This window comes from Acipenser ruthenus, chromosome 4, assembly GCF_902713425.1.
Source record: "Acipenser ruthenus chromosome 4, fAciRut3.2 maternal haplotype, whole genome shotgun sequence".
Classification (NCBI taxonomy): Eukaryota; Metazoa; Chordata; class Actinopteri; order Acipenseriformes; family Acipenseridae; genus Acipenser; species Acipenser ruthenus.
In genome coordinates, this window is record NC_081192.1 from 96158881 (window position 1) to 96177442 (window position 18562).

Sequence of the window (18562 nt, forward strand, 5' to 3'; positions counted from 1 at the left end):
ATTAACTACATGATGCATGCCAAATATCCCAGGAGTTTGTGTAGGACCTTACCCCAGTGAATTAACTACATGATGCATGCCAAATATCCCAGGAGTTTGTGTAGGACCTTACCCCAGTGAATTAACTACATGATGCATGCCAAATATCCCAGGAGTTTGTGTAGGACCTTACCCCAGTGAATTAACTACAACATGATGCATGCCAAATATCCCAGGAGTTTGTGTAGGACCTTACCCCAGTGAATTAACTACAACATGATGCATGCCAAATATCCCAGGAGTTTGTGTAGGACCTTACCCCAGTGAATTAACTACATGATGCATGCCAAATATCCCAGGAGTTTGTGTAGGACCTTACCCCAGTGAATTAACTACATGATGCATGCCAAATATCCCAGGAGTTTGTGTAGGACCTTACCCCAGTGAATTAACTACATGATGCATGCCAAATATCCCAGGAGTTTGTGTAGGACCTTACCCCAGTGAATTAACTACATGATGCATGCCAAATATCCCAGGAGTTTGTGTAGGACCTTACCCCAGTGAATTAACTACATGATGCATGCCAAATATCCCAGGAGTTTGTGTAGGACCTTACCCCAGTGAATTAACTACATGATGCATGCCAAATATCCCAGGAGTTTGTGTAGGACCTTACCCCAGTGAATTAACTACATGATGCATGCCAAATATCCCAGGAGTTTGTGTAGGACCTTACCCCAGTGAATTAACTACATGATGAATGCCAAATATCCCAGGAGTTTGTGTAGGACCTTACCCCAGTGAATTAACTACAACATGATGCATGCCAAATATCCCAGGAGTTTGTGTAGGACCTTACCCCAGTGAATTAACTACAACATGATGCATGCCAAATATCCCAGGAGTTTGTGTAGGACCTTACCCCAGTGAATTAACTACATGATGATGCATGCCAAATAGTTCAAGTTAAATGTTTTGTTTATTCCTTAAATAAATAGTACATGAAGTTGACACTGCATTTTATTTTATTTATTTTTTCATTCCTTACTCTTGCCATTTCTTCGCAGTAAACAGTGGCCATAGGCACATTTACATAAAGTAATGACATGAGGTTTACTTCAGACTTTTTGTAGCTGAACAAGCAAACAAAAACTGAAATTTAACTTTAAACACTTAAAATAAAACAAACGTGTAAATGGCGTTGTGAAGATGGGGAAAAAACTCACTCGTTTTATTACATTCCACATAAAAGAAAGTTGCAACAAAAAAATATATATAATATATCAAATCTATATAAAAATCACTCACAACATTTCCAGCAAGTTGGGCGCTGTTTAAGCAAGGCATTTCAAAATGATGTGGTTGCCTTTTTTCTATCCCATGAGATTATAAACTTGACGGGCTATACGCAAGTCCTTTAAAAATCTGGTGTTCACAGTTACAAAATTGAAAGAATATCAAGAGAAATTAGAATGTATTATTTGTCCTTGTAATATTTGGCAATGACTGTATCTGTGATGCTACAAACTAAAACACCTGTACATCAGCAGTTGATTCAGTTAATAAGAGAAAAGTGTAAATAAACAGGCAGAAGCTTTTACATTTTTTAAAGCTAATTCCATATTTTCTCCAAGTATTGCTCATTATAGTTTTACTCTTAGTATGTTACTTAAATGGACTTGCAAATGTGCTCCAAATTGCACTGAAATAAACATTTCCTCAAAGTATGTTATAGATGTGTTGAGGTGGGGAAGGATCACAAGAATTTAGTGAACCAGTCACTACAAGGCTAGATCCGCCCTTCAAGGGGTAGGGCTGTGACAGATAAATGTATCTGTACATTGTCCACAGCCTACACCTATTGTAACTGGTTCCCAGAATGCACCAGATCACTCCACATATGGCAAAATTTACAAAAAAGCAATTCAAATCAATAAGCCCTCCCTGGGAAGGTGTTACAAAAAAAAGACCAGCAGTCCAGGATGCCCTGAGCCATCTCTGTCTTAGCAGATATTGTATTAAAACTACTTAAAAAAACGAAGGACAGAGAAAATGTTGTTCGTAAAAAATCCTTGTAGTTGGGTAGTTAGTTAGTGGGCGTGGGCGTAGGTATGTTTATCATGGCGAATGTTGTCTATTCAGTCCGACAGCTCCTCCGAAAAGTACAAAATACACCAGTAAGTTATAATAAAATGTAATTAAAGCTGGAAAGTGGAAGTGTGACAAAAACAATTTTCTTGAAAAATCAGACTCCTGCTGTAAAAACTAATGTTTGTCTTTAATTGTGTCCACTTCCCTTCTGGAAAGGGGGGTTGGGTAATTTTTGTTCCAGTTGCCGAGGCAACAGTGAGCTGACGTCAGTTCCTCCAGTTTAAAATTGGTCCTGTTCCTTAACGGTGAAACGTGCGAGATGTTATTGGTATATTATAAACAACTGAACAAATAAATCGGAACGGCTTGGACTAACGACTTGCGGTGATACAGGTTTTTATTTGGCGTTTATGCGTGTAGCGTGATCTTGGACACAACACTGCCTGGAGATCATGGCTGAGTCGGTGAGCTCGAGCCAGCAGAACTGTACCCCGAGTACCCCGAGTCGCCACGAGAAAAGTTTAGGACTCCTCACGACCAAGTTTGTAACATTGTTGCAGGAGGCAAAGGATGGAGTGCTCGATCTTAAACTGGTCAGTTTTGATTTATATTACAGTAGTTAACGGACTATGTTAACGTCAGTATGGTCTTGCATTGCAAAGCCAAACAAAAGAAAACGTGATTATCATCGCATTGAACGCATTTAACTTCAAAAGTTCAGTTAACTAGTTATAAGTATTTTTTTTCCGTACAATTTGTAGTTTAACATGATTGTAGATTTTTTTTTTTTTTCGACCATCATCATATTTCCTGTTTATGGACGTGTTTAGTAAGCTTTAGTGCGTATTGTTTTGTTTTGGTACACCTGAGACCAGTCACACACTACTAGGGCAGTCGTAGTCCATGGCCTGCTGTATTCCTTCATCTTCGTGTCAATACGGCAGGCCAACGCATTTCTCGGCAGGTGTACGGTTATTGCAACATGTCTCTTAATAGTTTTATTTTTGTTTTAAAATGTCAATGATTACGTGTACTCCTACATACATTATACTAATAACATACTTTTTTTATTGTTGTTTAATTTGATCTTATTACAATTATAGCAATGTTGGACACTCCTTGACAAGCCAACTACAGCGTAGATATTGTCATTTTAAGTTCGAGCAGTACATTGAATAAATAATAGTTCAGTGTACTTCTGTGTTTGCAGATTTCTGTGTTTGTTTGTTTGTTTTTTGTATGTTGACATTGCCATTTCTGCTGGCCAGGATCAAAGTGATCCAGGTAAGAGCAAACACTTTAATTAATTAATTAATTAATTAATTAATTAATTATTTAATTAACTAACTAGTGAGGTGTAAAAACATTTCTCTGCAATTCGTATAGGCCTAGTCGGTATCTATTATCAAGTATTATTGTTGCATTATTAACATTTTATAATTTTAATTCAATTGAATTTGATGCATCACAAATGCCATACGTGTTTGCATTCATTCCTCAGGTGTCTGCTGCTAATATATATATATATATATATATATATATATATATATAGTACTTCATACATAGTAAACTTTTAACATACAGTACATTATGGCCAGACGTCAATTTGTGATTTTTTGGCATTAAGCCATCGTCACTGGTAATAAAATGTACTACTCTATGAATGTGTTATTGTTTTACACTTTTAACTTTTCCCAAAGAAACATCCAATCCAGTAATACAAAAAATAACAATGGTAAGTGTTTCTTTTGACAGAAACGAAGATTGAACACCTTTTATCAACAATATTTTTCACAAGATATTTATGCACAGACCCATCTCCCTCCTTTCTTTCGCGCCAAAGATTCTGGGCACAGTAGTGTTTAGTAGCTACAGTATTTGTTCTATTCAAATTACTGGCAAGCTTGCGGCATTGGTGTTTATCTTTTTTTTTTTTTTTTTTTTCATGGCTTCACCTTACACCCACAAAGTAAAGGCTACTGGTCACCAATATTTATTTATTTATTTATTTATTTATTTATTTATTGGGGGGGGGGGGGGGGGGGTCAATTATTAGATTTGTGTTCCGTTAGTAGATTTTATCATAGTTATTCAAAATCTTAAAAAAAAAAAAAAAAAAAAAAATTAAAAAATTGGCTGTGGCTGACTATTGGTGAGGAATTCCTTGAAACACTGGCAGCACTGTATATTGGTTATATACAAAACGTGTTTCATCAGAAACGGTTTAGTAGAAAGCAAAGTGCTAAATACTTGTTCAAAGAAAAACAAGTAAACTGTAAACGGTCTTAATATACTATGTTCTTAACAGAGTATATTTTGATTCAGTTAATTACAGTAGGTTATGTTTTACAGCCCAGTTAACCGTATGTGTGCATTAATATTTGAACAGGTGCTTCTTTTTATCTTGGGAGTTCTGAATACAAAGTACACATCATTATCACTATACAGTACACATTCGACTGTGTAAATCACTGCTGAACTTTAAAAATGGCTTCAGCTTACTACTTGTCTTGAATTTTATGTTGGCTCTATTTTTTTGTGCAAGACCGCACATACTGTAAGCAATGTGCAAACTGCAAACTGAGACAGAGTTTAAAGGAGCATTAAGATTAACTCTTTTCGGGTGGTTCTCTGCTAAATTCAGACTGGTGATGAGAGTTCTTATCCTTTTAACAGGCAGCTGACAGTCTTGCTGTCAGACAAAAAAGAAGAATATATGACATTACCAATGTGCTTGAGGGAATCGGCTTAATTGAGAAGAAAACGAAGAACAGCATTCAATGGAAGTAAGTGGTGGCATTGAAGGGATTGTTTAACGGTACTTGTTTGCCTCCCTTTATTTATTTATTTATTTATTTATTTATTTTAAAGCATGCAGGCTTCTTTATCGTGTTGGCTTCAAGAAATCAACAGGTGTGAGTTTCTAAATCTAATGTGTTTTTTTTTTTTGTTTTTTTTTAATTCAGTGGTGTGAGTGTAGGCTGCAATACCAAAGAAGTTTTAGACCAACTCCAACATCTAAAGGCACAAATTGAAGAGTTGGAGATGAAGGAGAAAGATCTGGATCAGCAGAAAATCTGGCTTCAGCAAAGTATAAAGAACGTGTCTGATGACCCAACAAACAGCAGATATCCTTTATACATAAATAATAGGTGTATTGTTGCAATATACAGTATGGGAGGATTAAACTACAAACAAAGTGTTGCCCCTCGGACCAAAAGCCAGAATCCACATCATTTAGCTGTTCCCTCATAACGCTTTACTGCAGGATGAATTAGCTAAAACTATTCAACCCCCTGTGTATTTTATTTGTTTTGTTGATGCAACTTCAACCATAGTTACAGTAGATATTTTGATATTACTACTTTAAAATAAACAATTTCTAGTAGGTCAACCCTAATAGAGTTTCACTGTCATGTCGTAAAATGGAATAACTTTTAAAATGTCTGCTTTTTATTTTACAATATTTCCTCAACTTTTTATTACATTTGCATATGTTACACATGATGATATTTGCAATTGCTTCAGTGGTATGTGTATTTTCTTCCTTTTTAAGCACTTGAATTGTTAGAAAGTTTCTAAATGTTTTGTAAGATAAAATACACTGATTACAGTAAAATTCTAGTAACTTTTTTTTTCTTTTTTTTTTTTTAATCGCCTGCATTTATTGGCACCAATTAGGATAATGGGTTGGATAATTAAGTCTGGTCATATAAGAATAGTGAAAAGGCTAAAACATGAATTTATAGGTTTAATAGCTTGGATGTTCTATTTTGTTTTAATGTAGTTTTGTAGCAGTAACCTTTTCAACACTGCTGATGTGTAAAGCGGTGTATGGGGGAGGGGGCCCTGTCCAAATACTCCATTAAACTGACTAGTTAACCAGGCCTGGTCTTGGGTTGCCCCTGTGTAATTATGGCCACTAAGACACTGATGCTGTTTAAGAAGGGTTGTCTTGAATGTTAATGAATTTTGTTTGAACTTTTCTGAATTGGTTTTCCCATAGGTGATACTCTCCTGGCAATTCTGGCTCCATCAGGTACACAGTTAGAGGTACCAGTACCCGAATTGGTATGTAAAGGCTGTATTTTTATTTATTTATTTATTTATTTATTTATTTAAATGAATGCATTTGTACCAAAACTTAGACCAGACAAAATTCTCAGAAGTAACACTGTAGGATCCATGAGGACATTTGCATGGATTTACCTGTACATAGCCTAACGCTATATTTCAGGATTTATACCTGCAGTTACTTTCCATTCTGCACAACCTAACTATTGACAAAAATGGCTTTGTGTTGTATAAGCGTCGTTTGGCTTAAAAAGGATAAAGTTGTGTATACAGGTAGTTTACTGAAATAACATTTGTCTTATGTTATAATTTTTATGGTATCATACTTCTCACTGGATTTTTTTTCCTGTTGAAAGGGTCAAAATGGACAGAAGAAGTATCAGGTGAATTTAAGAAGCCACTCTGGGCCTATCCAAGTGCTTTTAATGAACAGAGAGTCCAGTTCATCGAAGCCGGTGGTATTTTCAGTTCCGCCACCTGATGACCTGTCGGTAATGCCTACTCCACCAGCCACCCCTGCAACTCCCCAGAACTCACCTCCAGCTCGGCATTTGCCAGAGCAGGCCTCCTTGTTGGAACGACACATACCACAGACATCAACAGCAGAGATGCAGTCTGGTATGTACTACTAAAGGCAAATCCATTTAGACTTGGGGGTTAAGTCAAGTGCAACTGATGAGCATGAAGAGGATTAAACACATGTCCATTGTTACTGTTCTTAGCCCACATAACACCTACAGTGCTTTATTTATTTATTTATTTTTATTTATTTAGAATATTGTTCTTTATTCTAATTTACTAAATACAATATTTTGCAATTTGGTTAAAATACCAATGTTAAATGAGGCAGCAGCTCCCTCTAATGTAATTCATTGAGGGTCTCTTCTGGTTTACTCTGCATTTCTTCAGTCACTCTACTACACTCAGCAGCTAAGGTTATATACAAAATGAGTGAACTAATACATATCCTTAGGCCGTATAAAGCAGTCTGTATGTATGTGTCTGTGTGTGTCACGCTTGCATTATTATATGTGCATTCTGTGGATATAGGCAATGGTGATTTATTTTTCAATGTCACTGACATGCTCGTTTATAATGTTAAGGGGTTCATTTTAAATAAGCAGGTACAATACATTTCTAAAGTTCATTAGTGTGTGAAATTAGCTATTGATTTTTTTTTATTTTTATTAAACATCCAATTATTATTTTTATTTATTTATTTTTTTTAGACTGCGGCTTATTACAGTCCAGTACTCTTCAAACTACCCAATATTCAGCAGACCCAGACCCCTTGACTGGCACAGGCATTGAAATGGAAAATAATAATCAATCAGTCAATGATGCCCATGGTTTTCTGCTTCCCCTGGATGTTAACAGCATTCTTAAACTGAACACTGCTGATCAGATAAAGGAAGAATCTGAAGGTAAGGATAAAATGTGGTGAATTTGTCTGTGTTGGCCTGTTGTTTAATAGAGTGGGTGTGAACACAGAACATTCTCAAACCTCATTTAAAATGTATTGTGTATTCAGCTTGTAAGTTGCATTTTATGTCTTATTTTAGGACCTATTGTTGCAGATTTGATGGATGAATTGATGTCTTCTGATGGTAAGTTTGGGGGGAGGGGGGGATCTAACATTTATAGACATTATGAACATCCAAAATATACATTGTATTGTTTCATCCTACTGTATCTTCATGCAAATTATTTCTTTTATCCTAAAATTACTGTAACATTTGTATCTACTTGCAGTAACTCCTTAACTAAAACATTTTATGGGTTAGATACTTTAATCTTCCCACGATCATGATGTTACTGTAAATACTGCAATTTGAATTATCACTTAAACTGCAACACTGAGCAAAAATAAAGGTAAAGCTTTGATATGTTAGCATGGATATTGGTCACACCAATTAGTCACGTCATGCCACAATCTTAAGAATTCTTCAGGGCCATAAAATTAAATTCTAGTGTTTTGAAAATGTGTGTGTCATATATATATATATGTGAGCATCAAAAGAAACTTATCACTATTATAACACAGCCATTTTTGAAAAAAAAGAAGGTACATAAATGATGGACATTGTGATGAAATGTTTTTGGTTTCTTTTTAATCACTCGATCATTCGTTCATCCTTGACCATGACACTTGAGTGATTATGACTGGAGCATATGTACTTAATCAACTAATTGGTGAGACAGTTGTTTGGTCACTGGATGTGGAGTGATTTAATCTGTTGAATTGCAAGCTTGAATAAAAGAAATAAAGAAAATCACAGAAAACCAATATGCCACGTCTGTCAAGAGAGCAGCGCCTTCGTGCAATCGGCATGTTGGAGGTTGGACTGTGGCTCGCCGTCTTGGGTGCTCACAGCCAGCAATTTCAAACCTGGCGAGACGGTATAACCAGACACACTCTGTCAATGACAGGCCACTAACTGGGAAACAGCGTCACAACACCTGCCCAAGATCGACAGATCATTTTGCAGCATCTTCGTGATGTCAATTGTTAATCAGCACAATAAAAAAGTCACTGCACCTGCTCTAAAACAGAGTTTGTTATTTTTCGATCACATCTAGTGAATTTTATCCAAATATAAGCGATACGTTTCTTTTGATGCTCAGTGTTCGTGTGTGTGTGTACATACAATATATTTTTTTTAAAAACAATCCTAAAGATTTATTCATTTTTACAAGGGAGCAAGAATTTACTTTTTCCCTTTTTTTAAAAAAAAAGTATATATAAATAAATGCATTTTCTATCTATGAAATGTAAACCTTGTGTACCTTCTTTACAGTTTTCCCCTTGCTTCGACTGTCCCCAACACCTGGTGTTGATTACAACTTTAATCTGGATGACAATGAAGGAGTCTGTGATCTCTTCGATGTACAAATTCTAAATTATTAGTTGATGTTGCAACATGTTTGAATGATCTTGACTACCTCCTGCAACCCTGAGTCTTAACTAGAGTAATCTGTAATGTAAGGATGATATTTATGTTTATGGGTTTATGGTGTATACATCAAAAGGTTAACTATTCATATGGATTTAGGTAACCAAACTAGTATTTTGTTTTTGCCAGACATGACATTTAAAAGTAAAATCATTTAGTTGAAAGATTTATATTGAAATTGTTTCAGTTGAAAATACTTTTCAGTGATGCATTATGTTCATATTTGCTTTTTTTTTTTAAATTGGCATTATACCAGAATAACATGAATAGATCTTTTGTTAAAATTCTTTTGTATAAAGTTACATGCATGGAACAAAAAAAATGTTACTGCCAAGGAACAACATTTTAGTGTTTCAGGTGTTTGATGAATGTAGTTTTTGTTACTGCCATTCCCTACAGAGTTGTTTTTTGTTGTTTTTTTTTTTCTGTGTGTATATATTATAATTTTGGTGAAATGACTTTTGTCACAGCACTTTTTTTTTTTTTTTTTTTTTTTTTTTTAAACTTTCCTAGATTGGCGGAAAGGCTTACAAAGACTTTATTTGTAGTTGCAGGTTGCTTTTTTATTTGTTTGTTTGTTTTTTGTACATACTGAAAACAACCTTGACTTTTTTTTTTGCAGATTTGTTTTAATTTTTTTTTTTTTTAATTGGACCAAAGTTTGACACACGGGTGCATTAAATAAATCCTATGTCTCTGAGAATCAACACTTGTCAATTATTATTCTAAGATTTGCTATAACTGAGAAAACAGCTGGGCAGTTGCATCCATGTTGAGGATTTCGACAGGTGCTGGTTTTGTGACCTTGAAGGGAGAGAAAGCACGAAATGTCACAAATCAAAGAAACTGACAAAAAAAGTGGCATAACCTCCTTGGGGTTACTGCTAGCTTATGTATTAGATATCAGATACTGTACCTGTTGGTATAATGTTGTGTTTGTGGTGTTTCTGGATGTATTTTTGGCTTCTGAGCAAGATTACCATCTTGAAGAATTTACTTCAAATGTGGTACCTAGTGGCATTCTATGATTCACTGGGTATAGTCCAGTAATTTGACTGTCTTGTCACAACAAGACTTTATGTTGGCCAAAAATATTCTCCAATTAGAACAGTAACATTTCAACAGTGCCATCTTTGGGAATCCTAGTGATCAGTTCTCCCTTTCATCTAGCTGTGTTTTTACCAAACTATTCTATAAATTGGAGTAGAGTGATTGATAATTTAATTAATAGCGCTTTAAGAAAATCATAACCTGATGCAAAAACAGTATCCTGAGGGAATAATCTCATTATAATGTGGAACCAAACAAATAGTTTTTATGTTTTAAGACTTGCATATGTGGGTTATGTTCATTGCCATTACAAATAGTTTTTCTCAATTTTTGAGATGGTCAAAATAAAGGCCTCCTTCAATAATGATAGGATCAACAGTGATTGAACCAACAAAAAATCCATGTAATTTGGTATCAGTCCATCCAGTCTGCCCTACTGCCCACTAGAGAGAATAATCTAGGTCAGAACTGTCAAAACATATGGCTCATTGAGCTCTAATGTGTCTTTTGATTTAGTTAAGTATCCAATTTTAGGCTATAGGTTCAAAAAGACTGCAGGACAAATTAGAAGACTTCTTAAATAATGAACAAACACACAAATACTGAAGCAGTAAAACTTTTTTTCAGTTTAGTCTGCTTTTAAATTATATTTAGGGCTTCTGTTTTTCAGGTTTTATTAATTGTATTTTTCTGTGCTTTATTTTTAACTATTTTCGAGTTTTATGTAAATTGTTTTTTTTCGGGGCTTTCATTTTTGATATAATGTATGAAATTAGTGTTTTTGGTTACTTTAAAAAATGCTTGAGCACTTATAGTAGTAACTCGACAGTACTTGCACACTTAAATTGTACCTTCTTTCCTTTGCTGTCTTCCACAGTTAAATCCTTATGGTCACAGGCACATTCTTCTGGGTTTTTTGTGTGTAGGCATTTTTGCACATTCCGCCATAATTCTGTTTTAAATCCTCCGTATCTTAACTGTAATACAGCTTTAAATCCCGCTAACAAGCCTTCATCCTGATTGTAATGCTGTTTTGAATCTTGCAAGCGGAGTCACCAGTAGAAATGTAGGAATTTGCTGTCACTCAGTAGTTGGCGGGTGTAAAGTATTCAGAACGAATCAATGATAGATACAAGCCAGGAAGGTGGGACACTGCCCAGCAGCACGGTGAAATGTATATATATATATTTTTTTTTGTAGTTGTAGGTTTTATTTTTCAATGTGAAAAGGGTAAAGTCAACGTGAATTGATTAACCATTTCCACAGTTTTATCAGGTGTTTTCCGGTGTTTACTGGCTATCCACCGATTTAATTTATTTTGTATTGGGGGTGTTTTATCGGTTAAAACTGAAAATCAGAAGCCCTCATTAGATTCAATTAAAAAAAGTTAGTGGTTTTCTGGGTTGAGCCCATGTCATTAGTATGTCTCTGTTGCAGATTATTTTGACAATTTAGGAGTAGGGGTTTACCTGAAGCTGCTGTGTTGGTTCCTGGGCTGTGCATTTTGATATGCTCTTGACTTCCCTTTGTACTTCTGTAAATATTTTATTCATGTTGTCGACCTTGTCGCTATTGCCAACTTTTATCTTAATAAAGAACAAACACTCATTGTTACCAGACTACATTAGGTGTACATTAATTTAAAAAAGCAACACAATTTATATTTAGAAGAAAACAAAACAGCCTTTTAATAAGAAAATAGCACTGCTGCAATCAACATTCAGTGTAAACTGTAATCCTAATTTGTTACTTCTGTTTATTTTCCTCGTGGAGCTTTTCATGTTTAAACAGTAAAAAAAAAAAACTGTATGGCAAGTATATTGTTTGCGAGGTCTAACATGTGAGGCTGTACATACTTGATACATTTACTTAAATCCCTAATACAGTAGGTCTATTTAGAGTATTCAGACCAACAGCATACTAATAGCCTACAGTACATGGTGAATGTTTAAGACACTGAATTAAATTATAAAAGTACACAGGAAGAAATGTTACCTATTTGTGTGTGCGCTAATTCAATCAATCCAATTGATTGATTTGTACGTCCTCTGTTTTTCATTAATATGTTTTCCTTCAATCTAAAAAGCTTTATATAATAGGGTCCGAAGTTCCTATTTTTAAGGTGCATATTGCCTGGCTTAGTATGTGCCAAAAATCTCAGATGCTCATTTCATGAAAATTGACTAATTAAACCAAGCTTCATAGGATTATAATGAGCTCGGCGATCTAGCTCGGACGCTAAGATTTTTGGCACACACCAATAGAATCATACAGACAACCATCCATTCAGTCCTTAAGAGTTCCCACATCCGCACAGAACCTTGAAACGGTTATTATAAAATGATTAATGAGTGACACATTAAGGATATAGCATTAGTCAGAAGTGGAGCATACATACAAACAATACAATCCACTACAATAGACACAATCGTATACTTTATGGTGTACAGTAGCACAGCACAATAGAAGTTCCTTGCATACATTTTAGAAGACTTTCATGATTGAATAAAAGTTTGAATTAGAATTAAATAAATCTATTCTGCACTATTTTCAGTCTCAAAAGTGTTTAGTATGTGTCTGGCTCAAAGTACAATGTTTCGGTTCTTCCTAAATTGCAGCTTTGGAAAACAGACCAAGCCGAACTCAGTGTGAATTCTAATGGTCCACTAGCCCAAAACAGTTGTTTTTTGTTAAAATTTGGCAAATACATTAGAGCTGCAATTGTGATCCAGTGAAGAGTAAAACTAAAATAAAAGTGAGTTTTGTTAATGGCATTAGGAGTTCCTAAGACTTGCTGGCAAAAAAACAACTATGCAACAAATGAATTCACTCGAAAATAAAAGCGATGCTTTGTTAAAAAACAAAACAATATCATGCTTTGACATTCCAGACGTCTAAACCACATTTTGCTGATATCATTGAAAAGATGGTATACAATAATTTAGGTAGTTGCAAGATTTCAGGAAATAACAAATAGATTTGTTTAAAACAACGGAGCTCTTTCCTATTGCAAAATGAAAAAAAGAAACAAACAAGTGCAGCCTGTTGCATTCTTGCAATACTAGAGAAACACTGTCAACAGTGACTGTATGTAAGATCTTTAAGCATTAACATACACCAGTAATCTTCTACTTTGATATATTATTAAATACCTTTTTTTGTGTAAGATACTTTATTTAAATATTACCACAAAATACTTATCCTTACAGAAGAGACATTTCTAAATGCATTTCTTCCAAGTTTGCAATAATGTTTTTTAATTGTTGAAAAGCTTATTACTCATTTGCACAACAACATTTTCCTTTATTGTTGCAGTATATTTTCCAGACCTTATATTAATGTATTTTTCCTGCCACAGTTGACTTAATTTGTTGAAGGTAATAGGACCGTACCTGAGCCACACACTCACATTCGATGCTGTACAATGGAAACTATGTGGTGTCAGGTTACTTTTAACACATACAGGAAATGAATGGATAGATGAAACCAAGTACAGTATTTGATTCATATTTAAGTGAAAACTTAAGTCAACAACAAAGCAATAAGAGATGTGTGAGAAAGTTGGTATGGTAATGACAGGTAAGAAAAGGATTCTCTACATTAAAATCAATATAATCACATCAGTACTCACCCTTTTAAGGCTTGTTGCAACAGGCTTTGTTTTATTTTTTGGTTTAGAGTTTTTATTGGCTACTTGAAAGACATTTTTCTGCTTCTGCCCTTTTGATCTGTTTTTAGCCATGTCTACCTGATTGAGGAAAGATATTGAAAAGTCAAAATGGTCACTTCCAAACAGTAAGCTATTTATTGCACTGTGCCATTACTGAAGTTATACCAACTTATTACATAAAGTACAGTCATAAATCTACAAACAATTACAAATATTTCATTTCATGACAATTAATATTATTCTATATTGCTATGTTAAAGTGTAAACCATGGTACACAAAGTCTTGATAAATTTATACACACACTCGTATAAGAATAATAACAATTTAGATGTGGTCCAGAATCTAAAGACCATAGCTGGTTAGCATTTGGCTTATTCTCATGTAAAACAACACACCCCTAGGCGTGCAGACATTGGACCATATTTCAACACCCTTTTGTGTGTTACTGCTTTCTTAATCTGAGGGTTTCGTTTTTTACTGTACAATGTGGATATGATCCAAGCAAAAAATTACATTATAGCTTAGTCATTGTAAAAATAGGTTGTAATCTTTGGTTGGGATCATGGTTGTTCAGTTGTGAAATTATGGAACTCGAAAAAGAAAATTGCTGAAAAGTTTTTATTTGTTTTTCTTTTCTCAAGGCGTGTTTTAAAATGATGTCTCTATTATTGATGGCACGTTCCTTTTTCTTTTTTTTACCAAGAAAAACACAAATTGATTGATTTTTTATTTGTTCCTGTAAATTCGAGCATTTGTATCTCAGCTTCTAATTAGGATCTCTTGAAGATTTTGTACCAAACACTGTCTTTAAACATTCATATAAAATATGTCTACTTATTGACACTTCATTTTAACATTTTGGTACAGTACCTAAAATTAGTAAATAGGACATATTAAGCTTCTGGTGCTATCAATAGAAGTAACCAGCAGCAGTGTGGAGTAGTGGTTAGGGCTCAGGGCTCTGGACTCTTGACCGGAGGGTTGTGGGTTCAATCCCTGGTGGGGGACACTGCTGCTGTACCCATGAGCAAGGTACTTTACCTAGATTGCTCCAGTAAAAACCCAACTGTATAAATGGGTAACCGTATGTAAAAAAATAATGTGATATCTTGTAACAATTGTAAGTCGCCCTGGATAAGGGCGTCTGCTAAGAAATAAGTAATAATACTAACCCACATGGAGCATGCCACTCCCGGGTAAGAGCTGTGTATTACCAAATATATGATGATATCATTTGAATTTCAGCCATAACATTACGTATAATTTATTATGTGGTCTTCTTATTTAACATATTGAATTAGCTATATATATATATATATATATATATATATATATATATATATATTATAAAAACGAATAATTTATTTCAAGTGATCAGACTTTTAGTCTGCATAACTACCAAGGGTATTAAAAATGTTTTAAAAAATAAGTTAATGGTTGGTCATGTTCTGGTCAAATATACAGCATACGACCCAGGCAATGGCATCGTTGCAGGACTCTGTCTGTCTCGTTTATTTGTCTTGTCCTATCTGTGGGGCAGTGTTGCCAAGTCTCACAAGAAAAACAAGCGGCACTGCCTTTCAAAACAAGTGTAACCCCTGTTAAGAGTATAGGTGTTTATGCAGTACTAGAGGCTGCTGGAGGATGCAAAAGAAACAGTGTTGAAATAAGAGTAACGGAGTTAGTTTGATAGTGACAGTGTTAGGTTTAGGGGTTGGGGTAAGGTTTAGGGGTTAGATGTAGGGGTGTAAGTTTCATATGATGTGGCGTGGACTGAAGTTGCAGCTGAATTTTGTTTTACTATATTTTTGTAGATAACTTTAGAATTTTTTTTTCCCGATTTTTTTAAAATTAATATAATAAAGGTCAAGGATGAGAAACTTGGTAGAATTTTGTGTTTTTTAATGTGTGAGTTAAGTGTTAAATTATTTTTGCACCCTCTGGTTACTACATCCAACGCTCACCGTACTGAACTGAAAGTTATACGCAGTAATGTTTTCACCTATATTTCATAAATAAATTCACAATTTATGTATTTTCCTCACTTTATTATTGTTTCAATGACCTGCATGTTTACATGTTATATTGCAGGTTTAAAATTAATATTATATTTACATATCTTACATCTCGTCATGAGCTGGTACTGTAATCCCTTTCAAAAATAAATACAGTGCATTCGTCATCAAAAAAGATCGCAATAGTATTTAATGCACGCAGCAGTCATACGATTTTTTTTTTTAAAACCCAGCATTCAGATCTTCAAAGGAAGCGCTTGTCAAAAATAATCCTTACAAAGAATGTGTGTTTTATGTGGTGTTTGTGGTGAAATCAGGTCAGTTATTGTATTTTGCTTCATAATAACTGGATATACTTTATTTAAAGTGCGTAATACATACAGTATAATCTAAAATAATGGGAAAACACTATAGTGTTACACTTAAAGATGAATACACTGCAGATCTACACTACAATACAAATTACACAAACTCTAGGCAACGTTCTGTCCCTTGTCCCTTGCTTCCACTAACAGACAGTCCAACAACTACTGTACTGCACAACAATGCTAGTATTTAAAATGTGTTACTCGCAAACATTTCTTGTTTTAAGTACGTGTCTTGCGGCTTTCTGCCATGTGGAGATTTTGGTTTGCGGCTCGTAGGGTCAGGAAGTTTGACCACCCTGCCAGGCGAAGTGCTAATCCAAGCCAGGTTAGTTGGTGTTTACATCTAGACACATACACCACCCATTTTTATAGAACAGAAGTGTGTCGTGTGTAACTTTTTTAAAACAGACACTTGCCCTCTTACACTATTTTGTAAACACACTCGTCATATGTATTAATATGTATAATAATAATACTTTATAGTATCGTACGATTCTGCGTATTAAAAAAAAAAAAAAAAGGAATGTTAGCACAGGTCCAAACTAACACTCAATCCCCATGTTTTACACGTACTTAAAAAAAATCATATATATATATATATAATTTTTAATAACTTCTTTAAACAGAAAAATGAACACAAGCTGAGAAGCATACTCACTAAAGTTTCTGGTGGACCAACCGGAGAAGGAACTACACCATGTGAAATGACGCCATAAATGTGCGTCTGGGATATTGGGTATGACACAGGCCCGGTTTTTGGGATGGAACCGCATAACAGTCTCGCCTTTTGATTGGTCCATGTCTGTCACATGAATATGTCGTCACACGAGTGGAAAAGCTTGCAGGCATTTTTAACATTGAGATCAGAGAGAGGGAGTGATTTGCTTTCCACATCCTTACCATTAAAATATAATGTGGTATTACGCTGTACTGATATAACAAACTATGGGTAATTACTTTATATGAATTATCATGTTATGCACGAATGTAAGAATTGGCTTTCTGTGGTGGTGTACTTTTTCGTTTTTGCAATATATTTTAATATAAAATGTATACACTATTGCAGTTTTGTTAGAGGATACATTAGTTTATCTCTAATATAATCACAGTTTTGCATATAGACTGCCCCTTTTTTCATTTACGTCGCAAATTCTGGGCCGCTTTGCCTTTCAGATAATTTCTCCCAAATTCTGGGCCGATTTGGTTTGCAGATAACGTCCCAAATTCTGGGCCGCTTTGGTTTTTAGATAACGTCCCAAATTCTGGGCCGCCTTGGTTTTTAGATAACGTCCCAAATTTGGGACTGCTTTGCATTTTCGAATTCAGCCCAGTTTTGGGGACTCAGCTGACAGCAAGTTTCTTAAGTCATCCATGCACAGTTTACTATAAACTGGATCGTGAATTCATTTGAGAGTAACACTTAGTACGTGAATCAAAGTTAATGTATTTTTTACTCTCCCCAGAAATCTTTTTTTTTTATGAAAAAACAGAAATAAAATGTACATTAAAAAAAAAACGTATTTCTTATTACGTGAAGAAACTACATTGCACTGAAATAGATACATGACAATTAATTTAAGCAGTCGTTTTCCTTTATTAAAGGCTAATATTAAAACGCATTTTTGGGAAGAAACATGGTATTCCGAAAAAAGGACATCTCATTTTCTTATGTAACGTCCATCAGTATATTGAAGTGTTTCAGGTTCTTTTTGAACAGAAATGAGACTGCAACTGTGAGTAGATGAAGGCCGTTTATTTTGACAATAATTAAATAATCACAAAATAAAATCATAAAGTGAGGGTAAGGAGACTGGGAGTCGACAGTGAAAATAAATGATTGTAGTAATTTTTCTTTTACCCAACCCTTCCCAGTCTTTTCCCCGCCCCTCTTTTGCGCAAAACCTGCACTCCAATTCCCCTCCACACACGTGTACCACCATGCAACCCCTGTAGGCACACACACCACCATAAGACCCCTACATGTATACACCCACCATGTGACCCCTGCACGCACACACCACCATGCAACCCCTACACGCACACACCACCATGCAACCCCTACATGCACACACCAATATGTAACCCCTGCATGCACACCGCCATGCAACCCCTGCATGCACACACCACCATGCAACCCCTGCACACACACACCACCATGCAACCCCTGCACGCACACACTACCATGCAACCCCTGCACGCACACACCACCATGCAACCCCTGCACGCACACACCACCATGCAACCCCTACATGCACACACCTCCATGCAATCCCTGCACGCAGACACCACCATGCAACCCCTGCACGCACACACCACCATGCAACCCCTGCACGCATACACCCACCATAGCAATTCTT

The 18562-nt window shown here is 35.3% G+C and overlaps 2 protein-coding genes across 3 annotated transcripts; one reads left to right on the plus strand and one right to left on the minus strand.

Moving 5' to 3' along the window:
* The first annotated feature begins 2007 nt into the window (after window positions 1-2007).
* LOC117399799 (transcription factor E2F5-like) lies at window positions 2008-9336 on the plus strand. Of its 2 annotated transcripts, none has more exons than XM_059023124.1 (9): window positions 2008-2159; window positions 4750-4859; window positions 5040-5201; window positions 5560-5603; window positions 6080-6144; window positions 6504-6765; window positions 7377-7571; window positions 7710-7754; window positions 8946-9336. In XM_059023124.1, exons 1-9 carry the CDS (start codon window positions 2094-2096, stop codon window positions 9053-9055), a joined length of 1059 nt encoding a protein of 352 aa, XP_058879107.1. In that variant the 5' UTR covers window positions 2008-2093; the 3' UTR covers window positions 9056-9336. The 2 variants fall into 2 exon arrangements, with proteins under 2 accessions (XP_058879107.1, XP_033855067.2); XM_033999176.3 differs by lacking the exon at window positions 2008-2159 and adding an exon at window positions 2304-2666.
* Window positions 9337-9704: 368 nt separating this feature from the next.
* Window positions 9705-16958, minus strand: LOC117400152 (ribosomal biogenesis factor-like). Its single transcript, XM_033999612.3, has 4 exons — window positions 16864-16958; window positions 13783-13899; window positions 11621-11737; window positions 9705-9905 (listed from the first exon to the last, which is right to left on the minus strand). The coding sequence occupies exons 2-4, from the start codon at window positions 13891-13893 to the stop codon at window positions 9837-9839; spliced, it is 297 nt and encodes a 98-aa protein (XP_033855503.2). The 5' UTR covers window positions 13894-13899; window positions 16864-16958; the 3' UTR covers window positions 9705-9836.
* Between the last annotated feature and the right edge of the window lie 1604 nt (window positions 16959-18562).